A 24076-nucleotide genomic window follows, 5' to 3' on the forward strand; every position below is an offset into this window, starting at 1 on the left:
TGTGTGTGTGTGTGTGTGTGTGTGTGTGTGTGAATTCATCTTAAAGCTTCCAGGAGACCGACAATGCTTGGCACGGAGGCTGCCTTGCACTGGCAGAACTTGGTAGAAGAGGCCTGTTGCTGCCTTCCAGATTGACAGATGGTACGTGTAAACAAATACTAATTGGGAAACAGTTCTCGTAAGACACTTGGAAGTTGTTAGCAATACATTTATTCATCATATATACATTTACAGTACAGTCTTATGTTCAATCTTCTGTTGTAAAAAATGTACTTGCTTTCTTTACATACTTGCTTTGTCCAGCTTTAAATATTCAGAACCCAAATAAAAGTTGCCTTTTACCTTGCCCAATCAAGTGTCAGAACAATACATAACATACACTACCTGCACACAACAAGTCAGTGTGTAACCGTTTTGCCGCAGTGTTTTACAGCAGATATTACAGTCACATTTATACTGCTAGAATAAACAGATTTTTCAGTGCTTGATTTAGGTTCATTAAGTTCATTTAAATCCCATTCAGGCTTGCAGCAATAAAGGTTGGAAATATTCTGTCCTTATTACCAAATATACAAAGAGTCAGAGTTCAGCTGTTAGCAGCATCGAGGCCTCCTCCTCAGAGCACGCCCTGCTGCTTTTGCTCTCTTTTTTGGTTTATGGCAGTTGCTTTCAGCCTGGCCACTACTTGCTCTTTTCATGCCAGTTGCTTTAGTCTTAGTTGTGTGTTTGGTCTTCTTTGGAGAGTCAGGCCTTTTAGCCTCTGAGAGCTCATCCGCAGTGCTGAAGTCACATGAAGAGGCAGCAGAGCTTGCAATGGCTAGCTGACACAGCGCTAGTGCTGCAGTCTGCCTTTGGTCAAATGGTTCCTCTTCCTGCTCAGCGTCTGACCCCAGCTCAGGGTCCTCTGAAGTGCCCAAGGCAGAGCCACGTGCTGGGCTATTGCAAGAGACACGCAGGCTGAGGTTCAGAGGTATATCCGCTGACTTTAATTCCTTGATTTCAGAGCACCTCAGTCTACTGTCAGATGAACTGTTTTCTCTCTCCTGATTTTTCATCGAGAGGTTGAGAGGTGTCAGATCTTCTCTGCTGGCCTCAGTATTCTTTTCTGATGTTGTCTGTGGACAAGGCTCAGAGACTGACATAGGGGGACGCGTGCGACTCTCAGGTGATCTAGAAAGTAAAGGCAAAGAGAAATAATTAAGAACCATAATTACAAATACAACATACAGCAGCTCAATAAAGACAGGAAATAAATGACCAATTTCTGAATAATTACGTACCCTCCGTTCACATGTAGGGTTCTTAACTGCAGCAAGCTTTCTGCAGACTCCTCGCGTCTCTCGTCAGGTTCAGTGGGTTGCACAGCATTATCTGTGTGTCCTATTTGGGTGGTTGTCTGTGACATACCTATGTCGGTGTAGTGGCGACCATCTGCGTCTCTCTGGATTATGTGGGCATGACTTGGTCTGTCAGGGGACCCCAAGGCTGAACAGCCCTCTTTAGGACTTAGCCTGGTTTCCTTGTCTCCGCTTTGCACATGGTTGTTCTCTTCTTGTGTGGATGTGTTGAGGCTGTTGTAGCTGGGATGTGAATGCATGTATATTTCATAATCTTTAGGCCCAAGTGTTGGGCCGTACAACTCTAAAGGTATATATCTGGGTCCTGTAATTGCCATAGAAAGCTCATGGGGTCTGTACAGGGTGTAATGTAGAGGGGGGCCTGCACTAAGAGGGTGGCAGTATCTGTATGGGTACGGGGGAAAGAGGTGAGGTGGAGCAATTGGTTGTGGTACTACAGGCCTTTGTGGATCCAGGAACTGTGGTTGTAAAGAAGATGAGTTTGACTCACTGACGTTATGGTTTCCTGAGAGGTAGTATGGTGGGTACAGCGACCGGTCAGGCAGGAGATAAGGGGAGTATTCTGGAACAATCGGAGGAGGGAATGGTTTCAAGGGGAGGGATGATGAAATTTTTCCCCATGAGAAGCCTGGGTGGTTGAAAGAGGGAACAGAAGCTGGTGAATCTTCTGACTGCTGCACAGGTGTCTTGAAGGCTTCTGTGCTGTCATTTTTGGGTGTGACAGCATAGAAGGCAGAAGGGCGGGGTAGAGACTTGGCCTCAATGCTCTCGTTGTTCTCTCTCTCTGTGTCTGTATTTGATTTTGTCAGACTGCTGTCCTTAATGAACGGACTATCACGCCCAACATCTACTTCTTCTACTTCTTCAGTGTCGTCTCTGCTCTCAGCTCTGTTCTCCTCGGCTCCCCCTTTCTCAGGGCTGTTTTTCAGAGTTTCTGGTGGGGGGCTTGGACAATCCTTTGATTTTAAAGGGACTTCTTTTGCCACAGCCTTGGCCTGTCGGGCTGTCGGCCCGCATTTCTGTGACATCAGGGAGATGGAGTTTTTACACAAGTTGTATTTCATGTGGTTGAAGAGATGGGACTTCTCATTGCAGGTGAAAGGACACTGGAAACACTGGTACTTGAAGGGCTTGCCTGGCGGCCGGGGAATGTAGTGTGGCCTTTTTGGTTTGCGTTCCTGAGCAGTTTCCATCTTGAACGGAGCACTCGTTTTCTGTATCAAAAATAAACACATTGTTAGGTGATTTAGATTTTCTAGTAGTTACACTTCTCCAACAATTGAAGCTGTTGGAGAAGTTTCCATTAAAGCATACGAGACAAATGTAAGAGTCACTGTTGAATCATCACAGCTTTTGTATCAGCTCTCACTGAGCTGACTGTCAACGTATTAGGCTAATAGTTGTTGGACTGGTTCAGTTGGAGAGTGGCTTGCATTGGAAAGTTTTCCTGCTTCATGTGTCTTAAGCTGCACAGGCAGAAAAATCTCTCGCTGCACAAAACGCCGCACCCTCAGGCTAATGTATTCCTCCAACTGTTACTTCAAATTACTGATGAAAACCTGTGGACGGTATGCAAAACCCTCATGTTTGCATAGTGCAGTTTTAAGGTTGATTGGCAGCTACCTCCAAACGCCTCTGCACAGCTTGCCCGTTCATCTGGGTTAGTGTTCTGATATCATTGCACGTATCTGTCCTGTAAAAGTTAGAGCTGTTGAGGTACCTGGTAGGCAGGTGCTGGGCAGACTAGGCACTTACTAACACAGACCTGGAGGGCATGCAGAGACTTGCTCTCACTCTAACCTTACTAAACTCTGCGCTGTCGGCGTGGGAACCAGCAGCCACCTGCTTCCCATGACTACACCTGCGGGATGTGCTCAGCTAGCAGTCATCTTCATTTGATTATTGATGAGCTCACCCGCTCTGAACATACGCAAGTATGAGAAGTACTTTTTTGAAAAATCTTCCAATAATGTTTCCAGCTTATTATGAGCAGTGATGGTTCAAACTAGCTATTTCAGTAAAGCAGGGTGGCATCTGAAACTCTTCAGCTCTGCCTTTGAAATGAAACATCACCTAAAGCTGTGAGTTAAGTGCTGCTGGGCGCTGCACGGAGGAACCTGCTTGTCATGCGCTGTCGCAAGAAGTTGTCACTCAAGTTTCTGTGCAACTGTAGTGGCACGCAAAGCCACTCCCTTTTTAAGGACGAACTTTCATTCCAATTCTCCTTTTTAAATTCTGGATCGCTACACTTATAACCCAGTCAAAAGCCCTGTTTTTCATTTTCACAAATAATAGGTTTTCATCTTAATATTTAATATTAATATTAATTTGATCTCTATGAGCTCAGCCTTTCTACAAATTATCAACCAGTCTGTAAAATTATTCAAATTGTAAAGTCCAACAAAAGGAAATGCTGTCTAAGGATATGCATTTTCCAGAAGGTTTACTGTAAGACTTTTCATTTAGCACTCTCTGTGCATCACTGTGGTAAGGGAATAGTTCAAATCCATAGGTAACAGGTGCATGTGTCATACCTACCCTAAAGCCACCCAACAAACGAGCAAAAACACGACACACAGGCGTTGACAAAGTGCTTTAAAAAGTTAATGAAAGTAATTAAATTTAGCTTATTTGGTAAGATAAATATATATATATATATATAAAATAATAATAATAAAAATAACCTTACCTGCTCTGGCCGTAGCAACAGTGTCCTCTCCTGAGCTGCCCCACAGTCCACAGCCAGCGTGACTATCTGGTCAGGACGTCCGCTCCAGTATGTGCTTAAAGTTCAGAGTGTGTTAGTTAGTGTGAGTGATGTTGGATTTGTCTGCTGTATTTGGTTAGTTGTATGGTGAGTTTCTTTCTCTGAGGTGTTGTCTCACATGTGGGTGGGGCTTCAGCCCAAACAGCAGGGCCCTCAGGCAACATTGATGTACCTGATATTAGTCAGGCCTCAAGCGATGATTTACATGATGAAGCGGGGTGGGGGCTCTCACTCCTACTTCCTCTTTAAAGTGGATTAAACATCTTTATGTTGAGTTTAACTTTAATTATTTACAAGCCGTCAAGGTTGACATGATATTTGCATACTTATGTCCTTTCTAATGTGAGCAGTGTTCAAGGAGTAGAGTATTACAGATTTAAAACTTCAAGAAATGTGAGAACGCTCTAAACCACTTACCTCCCAAATTAAAGTTTTACTTTCTTATTATGATAACAAAGGCAAGTACCAATTATTATAACGAGGACAAAGAAGAGGTGGTCGGATATGCCATGCATTCAGTTTGAGTTGAAAGAGATGGACTCAAACTGGAAAATCATTTCCAGCCACATTGTTGTGATGCATGCACACATTTTTTCTGTTGTGTAAGATCTGTTAAATCTGTCATTTTGCTCTATTTTATTTGTTCTGGACATTTTTCTTTCTGATGCTTTAAATCAGTTCTTTTAGGAGGACCAACTATCAAAAACTTAAATTTCACTTTTCTGCTTTTGTCTTATTGTGCTGTTTACCAAGTTTTGAAGCTAAGGTTATCAGAATTAGAAGTAATATCCTTGAAAAAATCTCTACAGTAGACACTAGATACTACATGTTGGGCAGCATTTTACATATATTACGTCTTGATCTAGTCATCCAATTTTTTTCTTTTGCTTTCAGTCGTGCCGCTGATCATCAAATCCCTGACCTATGAAGAAAAGAGGGGAGCATGCAGCATTGGCGCCAATGTGCGTGATGCTGCTTGCTACGTGTGCTGGTCTTTCGCCCGGGCCTATGAACCCAAAGAGCTCGAGCCTTTCGTCACCCAGATTTCCAGGTAACCTTCCGCCCCGTTTTATTTTTCTATAAATCATTCACTCATAACTCACAGCAAGAATATAAGTTTACTGTAACAGTAACATAGGAACAGTTTTGCTACTGTTATGCCTGCCCTGTAATACTACTAAAGTCTCATCCAACTCGTCTTGCTGCTGATTGCTGTTAATATATTGTCATGAACATGTTAACAACATTAATACCATCAAATATCATCATTGATTTTCCACACTTGCCACCACTACAAAATAAATCTGCATTTCCCTGATCAAAAGGAAAAATAATGTCAAATATATAAAGCAGAGAGAACTGCAGCCTATAACCATCTTTTTTTTATTTACATCCACACTGTCACTGACGTATATATCTGAGGTTAAGCCCATAATAAGCCAATGACATGACCAACATACTGTGATTAGAATCCCTAAGTGTTTAAAAATGTAATGACTGCAATCAATAAGAATAAACAGTTTGAGCATCAGAAGATTTCTTTGAGCTGCAGCCTGTTGTGTATTTGGTTCTCGTCTTAATTTGCATAGACACTGGGCGGTTTTGCCTCTAAGCACATATTTAATGCCTCACATCAATCTTGCATATCTCTACATAATCAGCTAGCTAGATATGTGTGTGCTGTTTTTGTCCCTTTATTTTGAAGTAGGCTGCAGTCGTCTTTAACTCAGTCAATCAGACATACATCAGTCAAACACAATCGTATCAAAAGGCAATCATCACAGGGGCGGGTGTGGCTCAGTTGGTAGAGTCTGTCGTCTCTCAACCTGAAAGGTGGGGGTTCGATCCCCACCTCCTGCAACAACATGTCCGATGTGTGACTGTGCTTGAATGGGATTGGTCACTTCACATAGAAACCTCTGCCATCAGTGTGTGAATGTGTAGATGTGACCTGCGGTGTAAAAGCGCTTTGAGTAGTCAGAACACTAGAAAAGCGCTTAACAAGCTCAAGTCCATCTACCATTTACCATTTACATGCTTTCTGACTTCAAAGGTAGTTATGACAAAAATTGTTGGGTGCTGTCAAGTACGACATGCTGTCGACCGATTAGCTCAGTGAATGCCCCTTTTTTTCTAAAGAATTAACAATTTTTCTTGTGGGCCTTCAAATCTTAATTTCATAGAAGAATCCAAATATTGTAATTTAATTTGCTCCTGATGCAAACTAAGTGCAGTTTCTTTTAATCAGCTTTGGGACATTCAGAATTTTTTTTACAGTTAACTGGAATTATAACCACTGTGAAGTTTCTCTCAAGATCTACTGAATATGAAAACACAGGTTTAGAGGGCATCATAATAATAGTTGTTTGCATGTAAAATCGTGAGACTAAATGTTAAATTGCTATCAGGTTATTGTGAAGGAGCACATGATTTATCAGAATCACGCCCCCTCAATATGACACATTTTCTTTAGTTCTGTGTCTATAAATGGTTTGTAATCCATTTGACTGGCCTATTCTGATTTTTTTTTTCACCTGTAGACACCGTACATAAATGGTCTTTATTGAACGCGAGGCTTGCTTGTAAAAATGACTAATAAGCCGTTTTTCATTCTCAGTAGCCAGCTTTAAAAAGTCATGAGTAACATTTTTAGACATGAAATCAGAAGCTAGTGTAGAGAAACTAGGATGCAATACCAGCCAATGACGTGCGTTCAGTCAATAGTAACGGTTTGCCGCCTCCTAGATCTCTTTTCTCTCGGTTGGCGTGTATGGACCTGCGTCCTCTGACTGTGCAGACCAGCTCTGCAGTGTCAGTTTGTTCCCTTGCGACTACCGTTATCATCAGTCGCGACAACACCCTCCCTTCCCCTAGCCTACAGGATTGCCAGGTTTCGCCTGTTGCAGTAGGTTTCGGTCGCCGTTTGGCAGCAATGCTCAGACAAGCTGGTTCCTGTTCTATTCATCACAGCCTGATGACATTTACAGAAAACTCATTTTTCTTAGTGTGGGACTTAGTGACTTGGGGGCACTCTCATACACACACAAGTTACAGTCACACTGTATACTTATTAAATGTAGCAGCCACAGAGATCATTCAGAATCTCCTCTGGGGCATTATCCAGAGTGCAACCAGGATTGTTTTTGTTTCCAAGCCTTTAGGGCAAGGGCAGTTAGTAAAGCCAAACTGTTACAGTTAGTTATGCTGTAGACCTGGATTTTGATGTTTGATTTTGATGTTTGTTCGATCAGACACATCTTTCAGTATTAAATGGGGAGTCATGATTAATCATTTTGTGGCTGCTTTTATGTACTGTTCCTGGAAGCCATGCACCGCAAACCAATTATCTTATGATGATACAATGTAGACATTGACTTTACTTTAACTGGAGTAATTACTCATAACGTATAGATACATTGTGTTGCACATTGAATTTGAATTTTTTGAATTTATTTATTTATTTAATAGGGACAATGCAATTTAACATAATTTCAATACAAAGCATGACACTGATGTGCTGCATAAAGAGTATATAGCTATTGCTAATTTCCAACTTGTGTCCCCAGTTGGGCCTTTGTGTAAACAACAGATTAAAATTGTGTTGTATCTTAATACTAACCGATACCTGGCCATACGTCTGTACAACACCTCACGGTTATGACAGGGAGAGAGCACTCAGTGACTCTTGGACTAAATCTTCCTTTTTCCATTTCCCATCTGCACAGCTGTCCCAAGAGTCAGCCTCTAGTTGGACACTTTAATGCTAACCTCACAATTATTTAAATCGCACCTTTAATGTTTGCACTGACTGTTATTTAATGTCTGTTTCTTGATAGTTTTGCACTACCTTCTTTTGAAACATTGCTGTACATATAAACCACACAACTTCAGAAGATCAACACTTTTTTTATTTTTATATTCAGGTCTAATTACAGATTTTTTCAGTTTTGTGGTTAATTTGTAACAAATGTTTCATGTCATGTACGTCTTTGTAACCTGCTACTGGATGCTTTGAATTTCCCTAGGGATCAATAAAGTATCTATCAGTAAATATTTAAATAATGATCAGAAAAAAGCTAATTTTAAACCTAAAAAAAGCCTAGTGGGGGAACCCATTAATGCTTATATCTCTTTTCTTTTCATGACATCACATTTGTCTAACAACATCATTTTTATAAGCTTTCTTTCACTGAAAACAATTAACTTTTACTGCATCTTTGATCAGATCATTTAATCCCTACTAATCTGTCATTATGTTTCTCTCCACAGCGCTTTGCTGATCGCAAATGTGTTTGACCGAAATGTCAACTGCCGGAGAGCTGCCTCTGTAAGTTCTCCAGTCCACATCCTGCGATGTCTGATGTAGAGATGTGCTGCTTCATGACAGATGTTCATTTTTATGTCTCTCTTTGTCCCAGGCTGCCTTCCAGGAGAATGTTGGAAGACAGGTTTGTGACCGCACTATTGACTGCCTGTCTTTAATGACTAACAGAATTACTGTGATTTGAAATGTATTTGCTGCCAAAGATCCCGGCCTTGCTCAAACTTGCCTTAATAAAAATCTAAATTCTCCCAGTACAGCTACAAGCAACCAACAAGGAGATAGATCTATTATTAGAAATGTCTTTTATTGCCTTTTAATATTATGTAATGAAATTTGAATTTAGTATAAATAACATGTGTCTTATTTGAGAACTGTCCACTCAGTGACAAACAACATGACAATGTTTCTTAGGGCGCACTCTAACTAGGCCCAGAACCCCCCCCCCCCCCCCCCCCCCATGGTTACCTCTTGTACATAATGTAGTAATACAACACATGCATGGCTTTACCTGATCATTAAACATTCATAGTTTACAAGACAGGCGGACTCAGGGACACAGGGTCGAGTCCCCGTCCGCAAATCAGAGAACAACACAGAGAAGAAGACAGCAACTTTACTGACTTTGTGGCTTATTTTGAGTCAGTTTAGTCAGATACAGCCGTAACACTCCGGTATTTCTCAAGAATGAAAGGCAATCCACGTTTCGTACCCGTGCTCGTTCTCGTGAATGAGCAGCTGTACCGTGCCACAGCACAGCTCTTCCAACCATGCCAGGGCCAAGGCATAGAGCACTCACACTAGTCAAATGAACTGGACTTCAGGGGTGAAGCGTGCTTGGACATAGTACATATTGCCTAGTGTAAATGCTTTTAGTAAATGCACTCAACATGTCTCAGCTGATGGTTTCTTACTTCTGTCTCAATAGGGGACATTTCCTCATGGGATTGACATCTTAACTGAAGCCGACTACTATGCTGTGGGGAATCTCAACAAGTGCTATCTGAGCATCAGGTAAGAAACAATTAATTCTACACATCTGCTTTTTCTTCTCATTTATCTTCACTCACAGAATACTTGTGTTAAAAGGCTGTACTTTGCTTTGGGCCATAACTTGTTCTAGCAGCCTTAAAAAGATGCTATGGGTTTGCAGAAGTGACAGTTCAGATTGTCAAACTTTTGTTCTAGTGTCACTTGTGTTCATCAGGGATTTGTCTCATTGCCAACGTGACTTGCAAATAATTACTCAATAAGAAAAATAACCTCACCTCAAACGGGTTTAGCATGCAGACTGTTTATCAATCGATTAATTTCTCTGCTTTTTACAAACAATAAAAACCTGTTTATTATCCATAAAAAAGTGTTTATATTACACCCAGAATATAAACCTGTAAGCTCACTAACACCATCTAGAAAAGGTGCAGTCGGTGTCATACAGCCAGTTTGTTGCAATAACTTGTGTAACCTGAATGTTTCACCTGTTTTAACCTGAACAGATGGCTGGAACAGGGGTTGCAAATCAGCCTCGTCTAGAGTTATACATGCCCTCTGTTGCATTGCTTCTTCCCATGCACTAGTGTTAATGTGAATGTCTGTGTAAAGTAAACAAACCAATAACATAAACATGGGTAGTTTGTAAACTTAATGTTGTTCGGTAAGATAAATCAACTTCTTAAAAACTGTGTTCACACATCAAGTCATGTGTTCATCAAAACTACCTCGAAGACTTTCGGGAGATGTCACCTATGGCATAATGTTGTCACCACCTGCTAATCAAACACTGTAGCAGTTAAAACGAAAAAAAAGATTCTAGCCTCAGGGTGTGTCTGCCTGTAGAAAGGCACCAAACAAGGAAGAAGGTATAATGGTTTATAACATGATATTAGGTGACCCCCACTTTTTCATTGGTTACATAGCATATTCATGTCCAATGATTTTCTGTCAGCAGCAAAACTTTCTTTTTTTTGTTCCCCAAAGTGTCTATGTAGCCAGTTTTCCAGAGTACACCAAGGCCATGATAGATCATCTGATAGCCATGAAGATTAACCACTGGGACTCGTAAGTACTTGTATAGCTCTGCTCTTATAAATGTTACTAAAACAAAGGGTGTAATTGTTATTCTTTGTATGTTTTCTTTTTGCAGCGCTATTCGAGAGCTCTCCGCTAAAGCACTCCACAACCTGACGCCTCAAGCACCTGAATACATGGCGACAACAGGTAAACAATGTCACCATACCTGTTCCTCAGGCAACGAAGAAAGTACAGTGCTCATGCAAAATGCTTTAAAAGAGAAGGATGAAAACCTGTAATTATTGTTCATGACTTGATGTACCGTGCATTTTCCTCTTTGTCAACTTCAGTGTTGCCGCAGCTGTTGCCCATGGCAGTGGGCATTGACCTCCTTGGTCGGCATGGAGCCATCCTGGCATGTGCAGAGATCGTGCACGCTCTGTACAAGCTAGGCCTTCAGACCAACAGGTAGACTCTTAAGTACACAGTCAGTATGGTTTTTGGGTTAAGTTGAAAATGCCCTACAATACAAACGGATCATTGGTCGTATACAGTGAAGCAAAGCTTGACCAATCAGCTGTTACAGATATGTTTGTATCCACATGTGTTTTCTGACAAGGGCCAATAAGAAGACTTATTTCTACAGAGAACTGCTCCAACTCCAGTATTTACAATATTTGCTGCACTGTCTGCTACACCTATCACACAGCTGCACAGACTGTGGTCCACACTTGATACGAACTGATTATGTTATATACTCTTACATTAAGTAATTTATTAAGGAAAGATGCCTTCTTTTTACCTTTACATATTTGTAACAATGCAGATTTGTTGGACAGCACACTTAGAAATGGTCTATTTTCATTCATGATCAGCCAACATGTGTGTACTCAGTGTACAGAAGCTCTTAAAACCTTGTGTGTAACTCAACTAATGAGCACAGTATATCAGTTAAAGGTCACATATTATACAAAATACACTTAACCATGTTTTTCTAACACTAATATGTGTCCCTAGTCTGTCACAAACCCCCCAATTATGAGAAAATCACACCCTCTGAGTCTTTTGTCTGCTCCACTTTTCAGAAAATGTGTGCTCAAACAGGCTGTTTGGAGATTTTCCCTTCATGACATCACAAAGGGCAGTAACCCCTCCCCCAGGTGGGTGGCACTCCCACAGCTAGGTGTTTGTTCTGCCCTCTGAGTTTGCCTTCTCACCGTCAACAATAGGGCATGTAGCGAGAAAGCCTGAGCCACATTCCCTTCCAGAGAGGGGCGTGGTCAGACACAGCTCATTTGCATTTAAAGCTACAGACACAGAAACAGCCTTTTCTGAGCAGGGCTGAAATACAGGATCAGAGTGGATTCAGAACAAGAAACTTCACACACATGTTTTGGGGAGCTCTGAGACTTATTTAAACTTGTTGAAAAGGAGGAGAAGATGTGACCTTTAAAGATTTAGCCTTTTTGATAGAATTGTTGCACAAATAAGTCTCATGTGAGCTCTCTCTGGTTTCTTCCTACAGGATTGTGGTTGACATGATTTCTCCTGAATGTGTTGATGCATTGAAAAATGTTCATCAGTCGGTAAGTGTTCATAAAGGAGTCGACACTAAATATTACAGTAATTTGTGGTCATGATGTCCTGTATTGCTCAGGTTTCAATTGTTTATTACTTTCAGCTGCATGACAGGAAACAGTACAGGTAAGAAGACATTTCAGTATCAGTGTGATTCAAAATTTCCAACATCGTTTTTGCTTTCTCAACAAACTTGTGTTTTTATTTTAGGGGTTTTGGTGGAGAGCTAATGAGGCCAGCAAGTAAGTTGAAAATCAAACGAGAAAATGTTGTTTTGCATTGTTTTTAACAAGCGATTCCAAAACCCATGGATGTCTTTAAAACCAGTTTAATGTCCTGGTTATTCAGTAGATGTCATCAGTCTGATCTTTTCCCACAGTGTTCAGTCTCATAGAAAAGCTGTCCCTGTCCAAAATGCCTTTCAAGAACGAGCCTGTGATCGGTAAGTCATTTCTTTAAAACTGTTGCTCTCATCTGTTTCATGTTTGTTGTTCGTTTAATGTCCATGCTAATAGTAAGCTAATACATCTAATGTTGTGACACTTTGTTTCAGCTGGCTGGCAGTCTCTCATCGATGACACCATAAAGACTCTTCATTTTATTTCTAGTGGCGCAAAGGATAGCATTATGGTAACCTCAATTCCGTTTTTTTACCTGCTTATTAAACTCTACAGACATCCATTCAGAAATAAAAACAGTTCACATTATGAATGCGTTGCCTTGGAAAACTGTGGAATTAAAGACTTCCACGAGTTGTTTATACAAACTGTTTATTTATCTGGTTTAAAGATCTTTATCCTTTTGTCGTCTGCAGACTGCAGCAGTACAGGCCTTGTCTGCCTTGTGTGAGGAGCACTACCAGGCCGAACCAGGAAAGGCTGACACACAAATGCAGGGTGAGCTGATTTTTATCCCCTCCCCTAAACATTGTATTTTATTGTATGTCTGAATTTGAACATCACCTCATCAGCAGAGTGTGACTTTGTGTTTGTGGTTGTTTTTGCACCTGTGTAGATGTCCTGGTATCTCAGTACATTGAAGGGCTGAAGAGTCCTCAGATGCTCACGCGTTGTGGATCTGCCCTCGCTCTCGGCTGTCTGCCAAGATTTATGATCCATGGTAAACTGAAGCAGGTGTGTTTGGAGGCCGTGCACATTTTCTTGCCATTGTACATCTCCCTACCTCAGTATATATGTATAAAGTGTTTTTTATTTTGTGTGTGTGTGTGTGTGGTGTGTGTTGCTGTGATAGATCCTTGAAGGCCTTCAGCAGATGTGCGCCGTCAGCCAGAAGAAGGGAGAGTTCACTGAGGCAAGGAGGGATGCAGTTAAAGCCATTTCTCAGTGAGTATCCCTTTATATTTATTTTTGTTTTATTTAGTTCCTTGGATTTTGACCCATGTCGTAAAATTCCGTTGTGTCTGCTAGCTAAGCGTTGTTGTGCAGGCAGTAATGCTAAATTAAACAGTCAGCTGACTATACCTGCAGGACCTGAATGACATATCCAGCCATTCTTTCATACAACTTTTTTTGTGTGTCCTGGATCTCTTCTGGTTCCCCTTTGTGAATGTTGTTATACATCTTTCTTTTTCCTCCTCTGTCAGAGTGTGTGCCAAGGTGGGTGTTGGCGCTCACAGCTCCCCAGATTCTTTCCTTTGCTCTGAGAATGTCGCAGAGGTCTATGGCACTCTGCACGGCAGCATGAATGACTACACGGCCGATAGCAGAGGGGACGTAGGGGCTTGGTGAGTTAACTCAAATAAATACACAAACACTCAAAAATAACAAACGTACTCTTTTATTTTGCCTCGGGGAGTAGGAATGCCCCATTGCCTGGAGCCTCTTGGTGTTTGTCTGTCCCTGTTTGCTCCTGTCACTCGTAGCCCAAGGCCATGCTTACCATCAGGAATGTCACCTGGCTTGTCACTTGGCCTCACGACACGGAATGTGCTGCTTCTTTCTTACAGTCATGGAATCTTTTGCATTAACTCAGTCTTTCTCTTGAATCTGGTTTTGTATTGTTTTTACATCCGGTTGTCATTTTATCTTTTTTTGCACCACTTCCTTTTCTCAAGGGTGACAATTGTCTCTTTTATATCTCTCATGTATGACTTAAATGTTTGCCAATAGGCCAGTAATACACAGCTTAACTTGAGGCATGTGCACCTGTGTCTTGGTTTGACTTGTGAAAAAAAACCTGATTAACATTTCACACAAACAAATTGTGCCTCTCAGCAATGATGGTAATTTGAATATAACACTGACAAATCAAGTGACACTCAATCTCGATCACTTGATATATGTCCATGTGACAGCTCATGTCTGTGCTTGTTCCTGCTCCTCATTTATCAAGTATGTTTCAAAAGATTGCTTCATGAAGTGCTGCTGCTGAACCCAGCACAAAGTCTGTGAGGCAGATTTATGTCATTTAGGAATAATGTGTGAACTCTTTCTGTCGTGTCCCCAGGGTGAGAGAGGCAGCAATGACCAGCCTGATGGAGGTGACTTTGCTGGTGGCTGGCAGTGCTCCAGAGATCCTTTTACCTGACCTGTGAGTCGCAAACTAAGGCCAATGTCACACATGCATTCCTGAAAATTCTGACAGGCGGTCCCTGAAATCTTTGCTTGCAAGTTGCTTGGGCAGGACATGACGTGGAAAGAAAGACACGGAAATGGGGGACAAAGCGGTAGAGTCTGACGCTATGAGGACAACTTTTGCCTTTATAACAATGCTGAAATATTAATTTGTCCCAAAAAAGGAACAAACTAGCAAGCAAAACACATAATAAAAGAGTTTCATTACATGCATGGTGATCACTCTGGTCACACATTGGTTGCAGGAACACCCCCACCATGAATTTTCCTGAATATTTCCTGCTGTGTTCTATCATTGGCTCACTCAGACTTGATACGGAAAAACATGAAAAATAATTTCAGAAGCTTTCTGGAGTTTTGTGCTCGTGTGAAAACACCAAAAAAACATGATTAACACCACTCCTGGATTTCTTTTCTTTGCCTAAGGGCACGGTCACACTGGCCATCCGTACCGTGCCCAAGCACGCTTCAACGCTAAAGTCCAGTTCGTTTGACCAGTGTGACCGCTCCGTATCGTGCTCAGGCACGGTACACTTCCTTGGCTTTGGCACACTTCAGAGAGGTGTGCTTCGGCACGGTACACTTCATGCACGAGCACAAGCACAACGCTGACAGCCTTCATTATGGAGAAATCCAGAGTTTCATGGCTGTATCTGACTAACATGACTCAATACAAGACACAAAGTAGCTGTCATGTTCTCTGTGTTGTTCTCCGATGTGCGGGCGGACTCGGCCGCGCATCTATTTTATTTTTGAATTTATTTATTGCTGTGTCTGATTAAAATGGCTTAAAATAAGCTGTAAAGTCAGTAAAGTAGCTGTCATGTTCTGTGTTTTTCTCTGATGTGCAGACCCGGACTCGACTGCACGTCTCTTTCTCTCTCTCTCTCTCTCTCTCTCTCTCTCTCTCTCTCTCTCTCTCTCTCTCTCTCTCTCTCTCTCTCTCTCTCTCTCTCTCTCTCTCTCGTCCGCCTGTTTGTAAACTGAGCACGCTTCATAATAACATAAAGCGTGCATGTGTTGTATTACGACGTTATGTACAAGAGGTAATCGTGCTTTCAGGCACGGTTAGTCCTGTGTAGTGTGTCGTGCTTGGGTACAGCACGGTACAGATGACCAGTGTGACCGCGCCCTAACAGGTAGAAAAACTCAGGCCTGAGTCTCATGTCACCAGCAGGTGACCATAGAAGGTGTCAAGCCTCTTTGTTGGTTCACTGCCTTTCATCATACTGGCCGATGGTGAAACAAATGCCAGCTAGGTGGCTAACTTCACTTTAATAAACAGCTTTCTTAAAATTATTATTTTCTGGAAGATAAATCAACTTCTTCTGACTTTTTTCCCACTCCCAATAAGACACACCCTGTTGTCTCCATCTGTCTCCCTGCCCACAAGCACCCCTTTTTCACACGTATACTCCAAGTTCAAGGATCACCTCCAAAACACATTTTACCTTAAAGAACAGGCAGGGCTCAGCCTTACAAACTTTAGATGTCTGGATTCAATTGATTAGCCTTCTGCTACAACAACCTGGCCACGGAGATGTGAACCATTTCTAAGAGGCGGAGTACGGTAGTTAGTATAAGACGTGTTTTGCAGGTGCCTTTGTGAAGTTTAATGACAATCTGCTTGGCCTCCTGAGTCTGTCTTCTGATTGTTTTTGTACTTCTGTCTGTAAGGGTGAAGTGTACAATGTGCTGCCTGGCCCAGCAGGCTGCAGAGAAGATTGATCGCTACAGAGCTCATGCTGGAAACATTCTCCTTCGCCTCCTCCACAGCACAGACCCTGCAGTACCACACATCCCCCACAAAGAGGAGCTGCTGAGCATTTTTCCTGCGTGAGTAACCCCTGCTCTTAATTTGCAGCTCATCCAGCAGCCTAACAGGCTCTGACAGCTACAGGGATTTTAATCAGTTAAATATGAGAGTTTCATGTTGAGGGATTGTATGTGACTGCACTTTTTATATATGATGATATCCGTTTACCTTTTTTTTTTCAGTGAGACCCTAACCAGTCTGAACTGGAATGTTCCATCCCAAGCTTACAAGTATATCACCCAGCTGCTGAGTCTGCCTCAGTATCAGCACCACATCCTGCTGGGCCTCACTGTGTCAGTAGGAGGGCTCACAGAGTCCACAGTAGGTCAAATTAGAAATATATTTTTTACAGATATGAGAGAGGTTTTGAGAAATAAGCAAAACTGATGCGAAGATGGGAAAAATGCAGTTACTGGCATACATGCACAAGTGTAAGTTAACGTCCTGATGTGTAGGATTCATGCTTCATGCTTTACCAGCCAACAGATATCAGTCTTATCGACCGTGTTTAAAAAAAAAAATATATATATTCAAAAGCATGGTATTATGGTTAAGAGCATGACTTACTTAACTTTCCTTTCAAAATGTGTAGTGCACTCAGATTGGTTCTGCTTGTGCTCAAAATAGGCTTGCACATAGAAGCAAAGTAGGTTTATACTGTAGGTTTATACAGTATGATGCAGGAAGTGGATGAACCCTGCATGAAAGAAACTACCCATATGGGACGTATTAAAAGTAAAGCAAATACAGCTCTGATGAGACTGGAACAACGTGCATCATATTGGATTGAGGATTTAACGAGTTTAGTGTATAAACAAAAAATAAAGCGTTTTAGAGCAGACTGACAGCGAGACAAAGTCCCAAACCCATGATATATATATGAAGCAAAATCCATATCCACCTTTGTAGGTGCCTGTGCAGGGATTAAAGGTAAACATTACAAAAAAAATCCAAGCAGAAAATTACAAATCCCCAGCTCCTTCAGCAGCATGTCCGATGTGTCCTTGGGCCAGACACTTAACCCTGAATTGCTCCCGCTGCTTCGTCTGCGGCGTATGAATGCCTTTAAATGGGATAAGATACTTCTGTTGGTCTCACTACATAACAACCTCTGCCATCAGTGTGTGAATGTGTAGGTGTGACATGTGGTGTAAAAGAGCTTTGAGTAGTCAGAAGAGTAGAAAAGCGCTATACATGCTCAATAATATTTACCATTTACTCTTTCCCCCATGGTAGTTTCATAGGAGCGTAAAAATGGGTTTACATAATAATGCTGTAAACACAATCTTTACGTAAATGATGAACATGGGGGAAAAAAAGGATGATGGATTGTGGTATGTATGAAGTTTAGTTATAAATAGAATACATTTTTTATACATGTTCCAACTTTTTACTGCCGCCATAAAATCTAGAATTCATGAAAGTGATTTATAGTACAGACACTTAATGGTGGGGAATCCTTCTGCCAATAATCACAAAGTCAATTCTTGGCTGTTATTATTAAAGATTAATTTAGGCCAACAGGGGGCGCCATGTGTCTAATGTCCTCTGAGCTGCAGTCCCTTACTCTCCCTAGAAGGGCGGACTTTCTATGAATTGTTATATGACAGGTATCATGCTGTGTTATTTATCTACACCTTTACCCTTCTGCCTCCACTGCTGCAACCACCTGTAGCTGAAACATTGATCCAGATGTGTCCAGAAAGAATGATCTCACAGGGCCCTCATGGTACAGTCTTTTCCCATCATTTGAAAGTTGTTAACTTAGTGCTAAATAACAGCTTTAAAGCGGGTTTGCTATGTTCCCCTCCTGACCTCTTGCACACTATCACTCTGGAGGCTCATATTGGCCCCTAAAAGGGGTTGATCAAGCCCCCATCCTCATTTTCCACTTTGACCTGACCTCTCAAAACCAATCATTGGAAAATGGGTCCTACCCACAAAGATTTATGATAGCTTTGGTATTTTTAACATTCACTGTTTGTGGATATAATAAAAGAAAAACAAGTTTAAAGCCTGTAACAGCAGTGAAATCAGTAAAGCTGGCCTCATCTGCCAATGGAGGCCGTAAACATAGTCCCTATGAGACTCTCTGGCTCTCGTTTGACTTTTACCTCCTGCTCTTTCAGCCTCAGAGACGTGACGGACTGATATGTTTGTACAGGGCTGAATGCAGGAAACTGAGCCAATGCTGCATCGATACGTGGGCCAAGATTACCATTCTCACACCACAGGCACATATTCACACAGACCAGAGAGAGATGAAGCTTCCACTCACTTTCCAGGAGCTGCACTGCAGGCCAACCAGAATGTCGAGAAACTAAAGCCAAACGGCAGAAACTCACCGAGTCCCAAAACTGAGAGAAATCATTTTTCACAACAGTGTTTCACATGTTTACGTTCTTGGCAGTATAAACTCTAAATGCTCCAAATCAGAAATCTAGCCTTTCAGAGTCTTTTATCAAAACATCTCAAACACAAGGTTTCTTCAATGTATCCTTGTGTATCTCTATCAAACTGTGTTGCTAAGTTGCAAGTTTCAAGGTCTCCCTGCAGTCGGATGGTATCATAAGTTCAACAATGTATCTTCTTATGGCATTGATTCAGAAATAAATAACTAGTATAATGTTATTACGATTCACTGATGAACAGTCCATTGTGTACCCCGCCTCTTGCCCAATGACAGCTGGCATCAGCCCCCCGCGAGCCCGAACCAGAAAAAGGGGTATAGATAATGGATGGATAGATGGAATGTTATCGCGACCAAATCTTTATTATTTTTTACTTAGATTGAAATACCTTTGCATCCGTTTTTAGGTACTATCTGTTAAAGGATCCGTACCAGTACAATGAATCACAAGTCACAGGCTTAAAACAAACCTCTATGACTCACTCTTTACCTATCATCCTCACACATTATTTCCCTAAGAAAAGGTAAAGAAAACAGTCATGAGTACCAACCAGGCTCACCAATATGAGTTTGAGACCATATGTTTTTTACGTCCCCTGTTTCATCATCCAGCCTGCTGCTGCTGCATATGAACTGCATCTGTTCGCTTCCTTCTCTCCTTAAGGTTCACTTTTCATCACAATGGTTGTTCGACTACCTGAGAGTGATCCAGCGTGACAATGCGGCTCTCTCAGAGTTTGGAGATTCTCTGCTGAGCGTCTTCAGAGACAATCTTAAGAATGACAGGTAGTTTCTTAATTTTTTTTCATTCAGGTCCTTTCAGTGTCAGACTGTAGGAAGTGTCAGCCTGGTCTATTTAAAGCCATGTCTCAAAAGGGAACTTTCATGGATTTTTGTTCACATTTATTTGTACTTGTTGCAAGCATAGATTGGTTAAAAACTAAGACCCTTTCTAATGGCCATCATGGGGTGACTCCCCATTTGTTGGAGAAAAAACATCTTGTAAAAATGTCCCCAATGTGTCCTTTTGTCAATCACTAGTTTTGAGTTTTCTTCAAACCAACATGTTCCTTTAATCAATTTTAATCCCATCCTGTAAAATAGGCAATAAAGGTTTATGATTGACAAGCTGTTACCATGGCAACTTGTTGATTAGTATTGAGGGATGGCAATGCGTCATGTCTGGCTCTATTAAAGGCTTCACTGACTATGTCTACTTCTTTTATACACTCTATGGTTTCTTTTTTCTCTCTTCTATGCTGTGCTTTGTTTCCATTTAATCATGTTTATTGTTACTTTTTGATTATGCTTTATTTATGAGTTTTTAATTTTATTAAGGATAGGTATGCAGTATGATCTTTAAGCTCCTTCGTGACAGATTTTTCTCATTCTTCTTCTCTAGGGTGTCCACTCCTTTTCTTAAGATGCTCAATCAGATACTTGCCAACAGCTGCTTTGAAATCTTCACCACACAAGAGGAGTGAGTATTACCATAACTGTTGTTCAAAAAGTAGTAACAACAAAGATTATACCTGTGGAGCTTAAGTTCTTCTGTCTCTGTTTTCAAAGTCATCCGTTCTGTGTGGACGTTTTGACTCTTTGCAAAGAGTCAAAGAAGGCCAAAGATATTTTCAAGCTGCAGGCCTGTATATCTGTGTAAGTCTTCATCTCATTGAGTACACGTGTTATGTTGGACCGAGGCAGAAAACACCATCTTGTGCTGACTGTGCTGTTTGCTGTTTCTCAGCTTTTGTGGGCTGGTCCAGTTCCAGGGGGAAGTGAGGAAGAAAGTCTTGTCCCAGCTGTTGATGATGCTCTGCCATCCCTTCCCAGTGGTAAATTCAAAAGAGAGGAAAACTCTCAATTTTTTTATCAAACTTCCAAAAGGTTTTATCCACCTTAATTGTCTATGAAACATGTAAGGCTGCTGTATAAGTCATTTATATTGTGTTACTATGTTCTCTTTCCAGACTATTAGTGTAGCTTTAGGAGTGCAACTGTTGATTGTTTGATCAAGACAGGTCCTGACAAAATACGTCAACAGCTATCAGATGGATTGCTTGAAAAATAAAGATTCATGGTTTCCAGAAGATGAATCCTAAAAACTTTGATGAAACATGACGCTGATCTTAATGTCTTGAGTAACATGACTCATTCAATGTTTTGATGAATTAACAGGAAATGTGTACTTTATATTAGCATAACGAGCACATTTATCAGGTCTCATTCATTAAGTACTTTAGTTTACTTTTGACCAAATACAGGCAGAACTAATAGTATATATTCTACTGATATTTAAACATCAGCACATAGCCTTGACATTGTGAGTATGATAACATGCTGAAGGTATCATTTTTGTCTCTACTGTTTCATGAAGCCTCTATCATGGCTGTCATCACCTTGTGCTTTTTCTTTACTTTGCTTTGTGCAGCATCAGTTACATTAGAGGAAAAAAATAAATGTTCCTCTTATTGAACTCTAGATCAGGAAGACCACAGCCAGCCAGATGTACGAGATGCTGCTGTACTACGATGATGTCATAGATCCAGAAGTGTTGGATGATGTCACTACCCTGCTAAGTGACACTAATTGGTTAGTGTTGTCATTTGATTCAATTATTACAAACTTTCTAGTTTTCAAATGCGTTTTGTTTGTGTGTGTGACACTCACTGTTGTCTGTCCCTTCCAGGGAGAGCAACCTCGCTACAGTCCGGCCCCACAGGAATCAGCTTTGTGATTTGTTGGGAGTCTCCCGTCCACAAGTGGTTGCCAAGGTAACCACTTAAGTGAAGATTCAACCAACAAAATGTTTTTTATGATTTATCTCCTCGTTGGACAAAGCTAACATGTCAACTGATCCACAGAGTGCTGCCCTGGTTTCCTGATCATAAGAGGCTGTCAAAAACCTGGTTGTGGGCAACAAGCTGTAAGAGTAAAGACTGGACTGTTAGTGCTACTCCCCTGAAGCTGCCTTGTATCAGGTTTTCAGAAAACACCACATCTAACTAAAGAATAACACTTCTAAAGAAAACTGCACTTCGACGGCTGCATGTTAAAAAGCTGACGACTAATAAAAGCACTAATGTATGACAGAGGTGGAATATTGTTTAATGTTTTTAACAGCTGATGCTTAACACCATTAAAAGATTTAGGTACTAGAAATGGAAAAATAATATTGACTCTTAATGTTTGATTAGAGCTGAAAGAATAATTTCATTCTTCGAGGGTTTCAAATGTTTGAGTTGTAAAAGTTCTGTACGTTCCCCTGAATCATTTCAAAGAAAAAGACCTTGAATGTTTTGAAAAGTAAGATAGATCATCAGGCCGGATCATCATTCCTAACTGTTCCCGACTGTGATTTTTTTGTTTTGAATACTCACCAAGGAATCACAGTCTGAATGGTTGCCATGACAATAAATAGACAACAGCATCACATTTCTTTTGTTATTGGTTATTATTACAACATAATTCTTGCATGCGATCAGGCCAAACACAGCACACTGATATCACATGTACCTACTTTCATTAAGGATGTTTCACCTGTTCAGTGATGAAGCTCTGAACATGAGAACAATCAACTGTCTGCTTCTTTTGTTGAATCGTGTCTTTCACACATGAAGGCTGTTATTGAAGTTTTCTGTACAAAACACCTCTTATTGTCCTCCTCATGTCAGAGTCTAGTGAGATTCGAGACATGTTCTTAACAGAGCTGTTTTCATGTAACCTGTACCTGGAACTACTTAGAGAGGTGTAACTGAAACTATTGTTTGCGTACACTCCAGGGAAATACTCACCATGTAGCTGTTTTGGGCACAAACCATGGAATCACTCCGGTCCTGCGTCCTCCTGGGTCCCATGCAGACCTACTTTTTCTGCATGGTTGGTTGGAGGTGCCAGGGACTGGAAGAGTCCCAGCTCTGATAGCAGAGCCTCCCAAGTTGTGGAACAGGGCCTGTTGTGTCAGACTTTCTCTTTCGGAGTCTTAATAGTGCTCACATTGTTCAAGCCAACTTCGCTGTCTCACACAGATACAATTGCTGTATTATTAAAGAATTAGGTGGTTGTTTATAATATGTTGCAGAGATGCCATAGCCTGGTAATCACTCTATTGCATTATTTTCAGTCATATGATTCATTTAACTAGGTTTAAAATTCCCCAATGATCATCATAAAATGGGGAAAACAATGTAATTTCATTGTTTATCACGTGTTTGGCGTTGTTCTGCTGCAAAGTCCTGAATAACATTATGGCCATTACTACCTTGTTAGTCTTTTACAGTTTAATCGGGAATAAACAGACTTTTCCTGCCAAAACTCCATAAACATGAATCTTCTGGTTTCAATTTTCACGTGATCACATTTGACTTCCATAAAGAAACTCTGGATGAGGACAGAAAAATCATGCCTATAAGAATAAAACCTCCAATTTGTTTTCTGTAATAATCAATCCAATTAAAGGCTGGGGTGGTTATTTTCTAAAACTAGCATGATTTTGAAAGTAGCATTCCCTCAGTGCTCGATCTACACCCACCCCCTCCCCTCTGTGCTCCCTCAAAAGTCCCGCCCCTCATTTACATGCACGAGTGCCATCGCTCCAGAAGCGGACCTCAGCTCATCGCTTGCATTGTGTAGAAACTATGTCCTCTCATGTCTCATTCAGCGGTAAGTAAGAACTAAACATTATCATAATACATGTAAAAAAAAACTGACTATTTTACTACTCGCAACGGCCAACTCGCAGTATGCACTCAGTCATCGTTGATGCACTTTGAGTGTGAGCTAGTGCACGCACAGGTAGAAAACGAGCAGGGAGGGGTGATTGGTTCATCAGGTTAGTACCTCATGGCAGACATTGGTCGAAGTTTTTACAGGCTTACAATTGCTACAGATGACGGATTGTCTTCGTTCCTTTTTCAGAGCAGATGAATTATTAATTTATTTCGGGACCTAATGACAATTTCAATCAAAATCTTAAAAAGTGTATCTGAAAAATGACCAACCCTGCCTTTAAATGTTTAAATGTAACATAACATAGATTTAAATCTTAAGCCACATTCAGTCATTCTTTTGGAAACAAACATTTAAAAAAAAAAGATATTGTTGAATTCAGTGACTTCAATGATCATTTGTGTCCAAAGAAACAAATGGATTTATCAATGCTCACTTTGTTATTTGTCTTACGCTCATCTTGCCTTATTACTGCTGAGGTAGAGCCCCCTGAC

At 41.0% G+C, this 24076-nt stretch overlaps 2 protein-coding genes across 2 annotated transcripts in view; one reads left to right on the forward strand and one right to left on the reverse strand.

Moving 5' to 3' along the window:
* Positions 1-22289, forward strand: part of tbcd (tubulin folding cofactor D) — a 30585-nt gene extending 8296 nt beyond the window's left edge. The window contains exons 13-39 of the mRNA XM_061027405.1: positions 47-141; positions 5020-5176; positions 8395-8452; positions 8544-8573; positions 9375-9460; positions 10424-10504; positions 10590-10663; positions 10807-10924; positions 11982-12042; positions 12138-12160; positions 12245-12276; positions 12414-12476; positions 12588-12664; positions 12849-12930; positions 13049-13167; positions 13286-13377; positions 13638-13778; positions 14501-14584; positions 16306-16464; positions 16627-16765; positions 19519-19640; positions 20257-20334; positions 20424-20510; positions 20602-20689; positions 21337-21446; positions 21544-21628; positions 21719-22289. Of these exons, the coding sequence (XP_060883388.1) occupies positions 47-141; positions 5020-5176; positions 8395-8452; positions 8544-8573; positions 9375-9460; positions 10424-10504; positions 10590-10663; positions 10807-10924; positions 11982-12042; positions 12138-12160; positions 12245-12276; positions 12414-12476; positions 12588-12664; positions 12849-12930; positions 13049-13167; positions 13286-13377; positions 13638-13778; positions 14501-14584; positions 16306-16464; positions 16627-16765; positions 19519-19640; positions 20257-20334; positions 20424-20510; positions 20602-20689; positions 21337-21446; positions 21544-21628; positions 21719-21739 (2362 nt within the window). The 3' untranslated portion in view covers positions 21740-22289. The remainder of the gene's footprint in view (positions 1-46; positions 142-5019; positions 5177-8394; positions 8453-8543; positions 8574-9374; positions 9461-10423; positions 10505-10589; positions 10664-10806; positions 10925-11981; positions 12043-12137; positions 12161-12244; positions 12277-12413; positions 12477-12587; positions 12665-12848; positions 12931-13048; positions 13168-13285; positions 13378-13637; positions 13779-14500; positions 14585-16305; positions 16465-16626; positions 16766-19518; positions 19641-20256; positions 20335-20423; positions 20511-20601; positions 20690-21336; positions 21447-21543; positions 21629-21718) is intronic.
* Positions 193-4208, reverse strand: znf750 (zinc finger protein 750). Its single transcript, XM_061027406.1, has 3 exons — positions 4048-4208; positions 1281-2572; positions 193-1170 (listed from the first exon to the last, which is right to left on the reverse strand). Exons 2-3 carry the CDS (start codon positions 2549-2551, stop codon positions 594-596), a joined length of 1848 nt encoding a protein of 615 aa, XP_060883389.1. The 5' UTR covers positions 2552-2572; positions 4048-4208; the 3' UTR covers positions 193-593.
* Positions 22290-24076: the final 1787 nt, after the last annotated feature.

Source organism: Labrus mixtus, chromosome 20 (assembly GCF_963584025.1).
Source record: "Labrus mixtus chromosome 20, fLabMix1.1, whole genome shotgun sequence".
Lineage (NCBI taxonomy): Eukaryota > Metazoa > Chordata > Actinopteri > Labriformes > Labridae > Labrus > Labrus mixtus.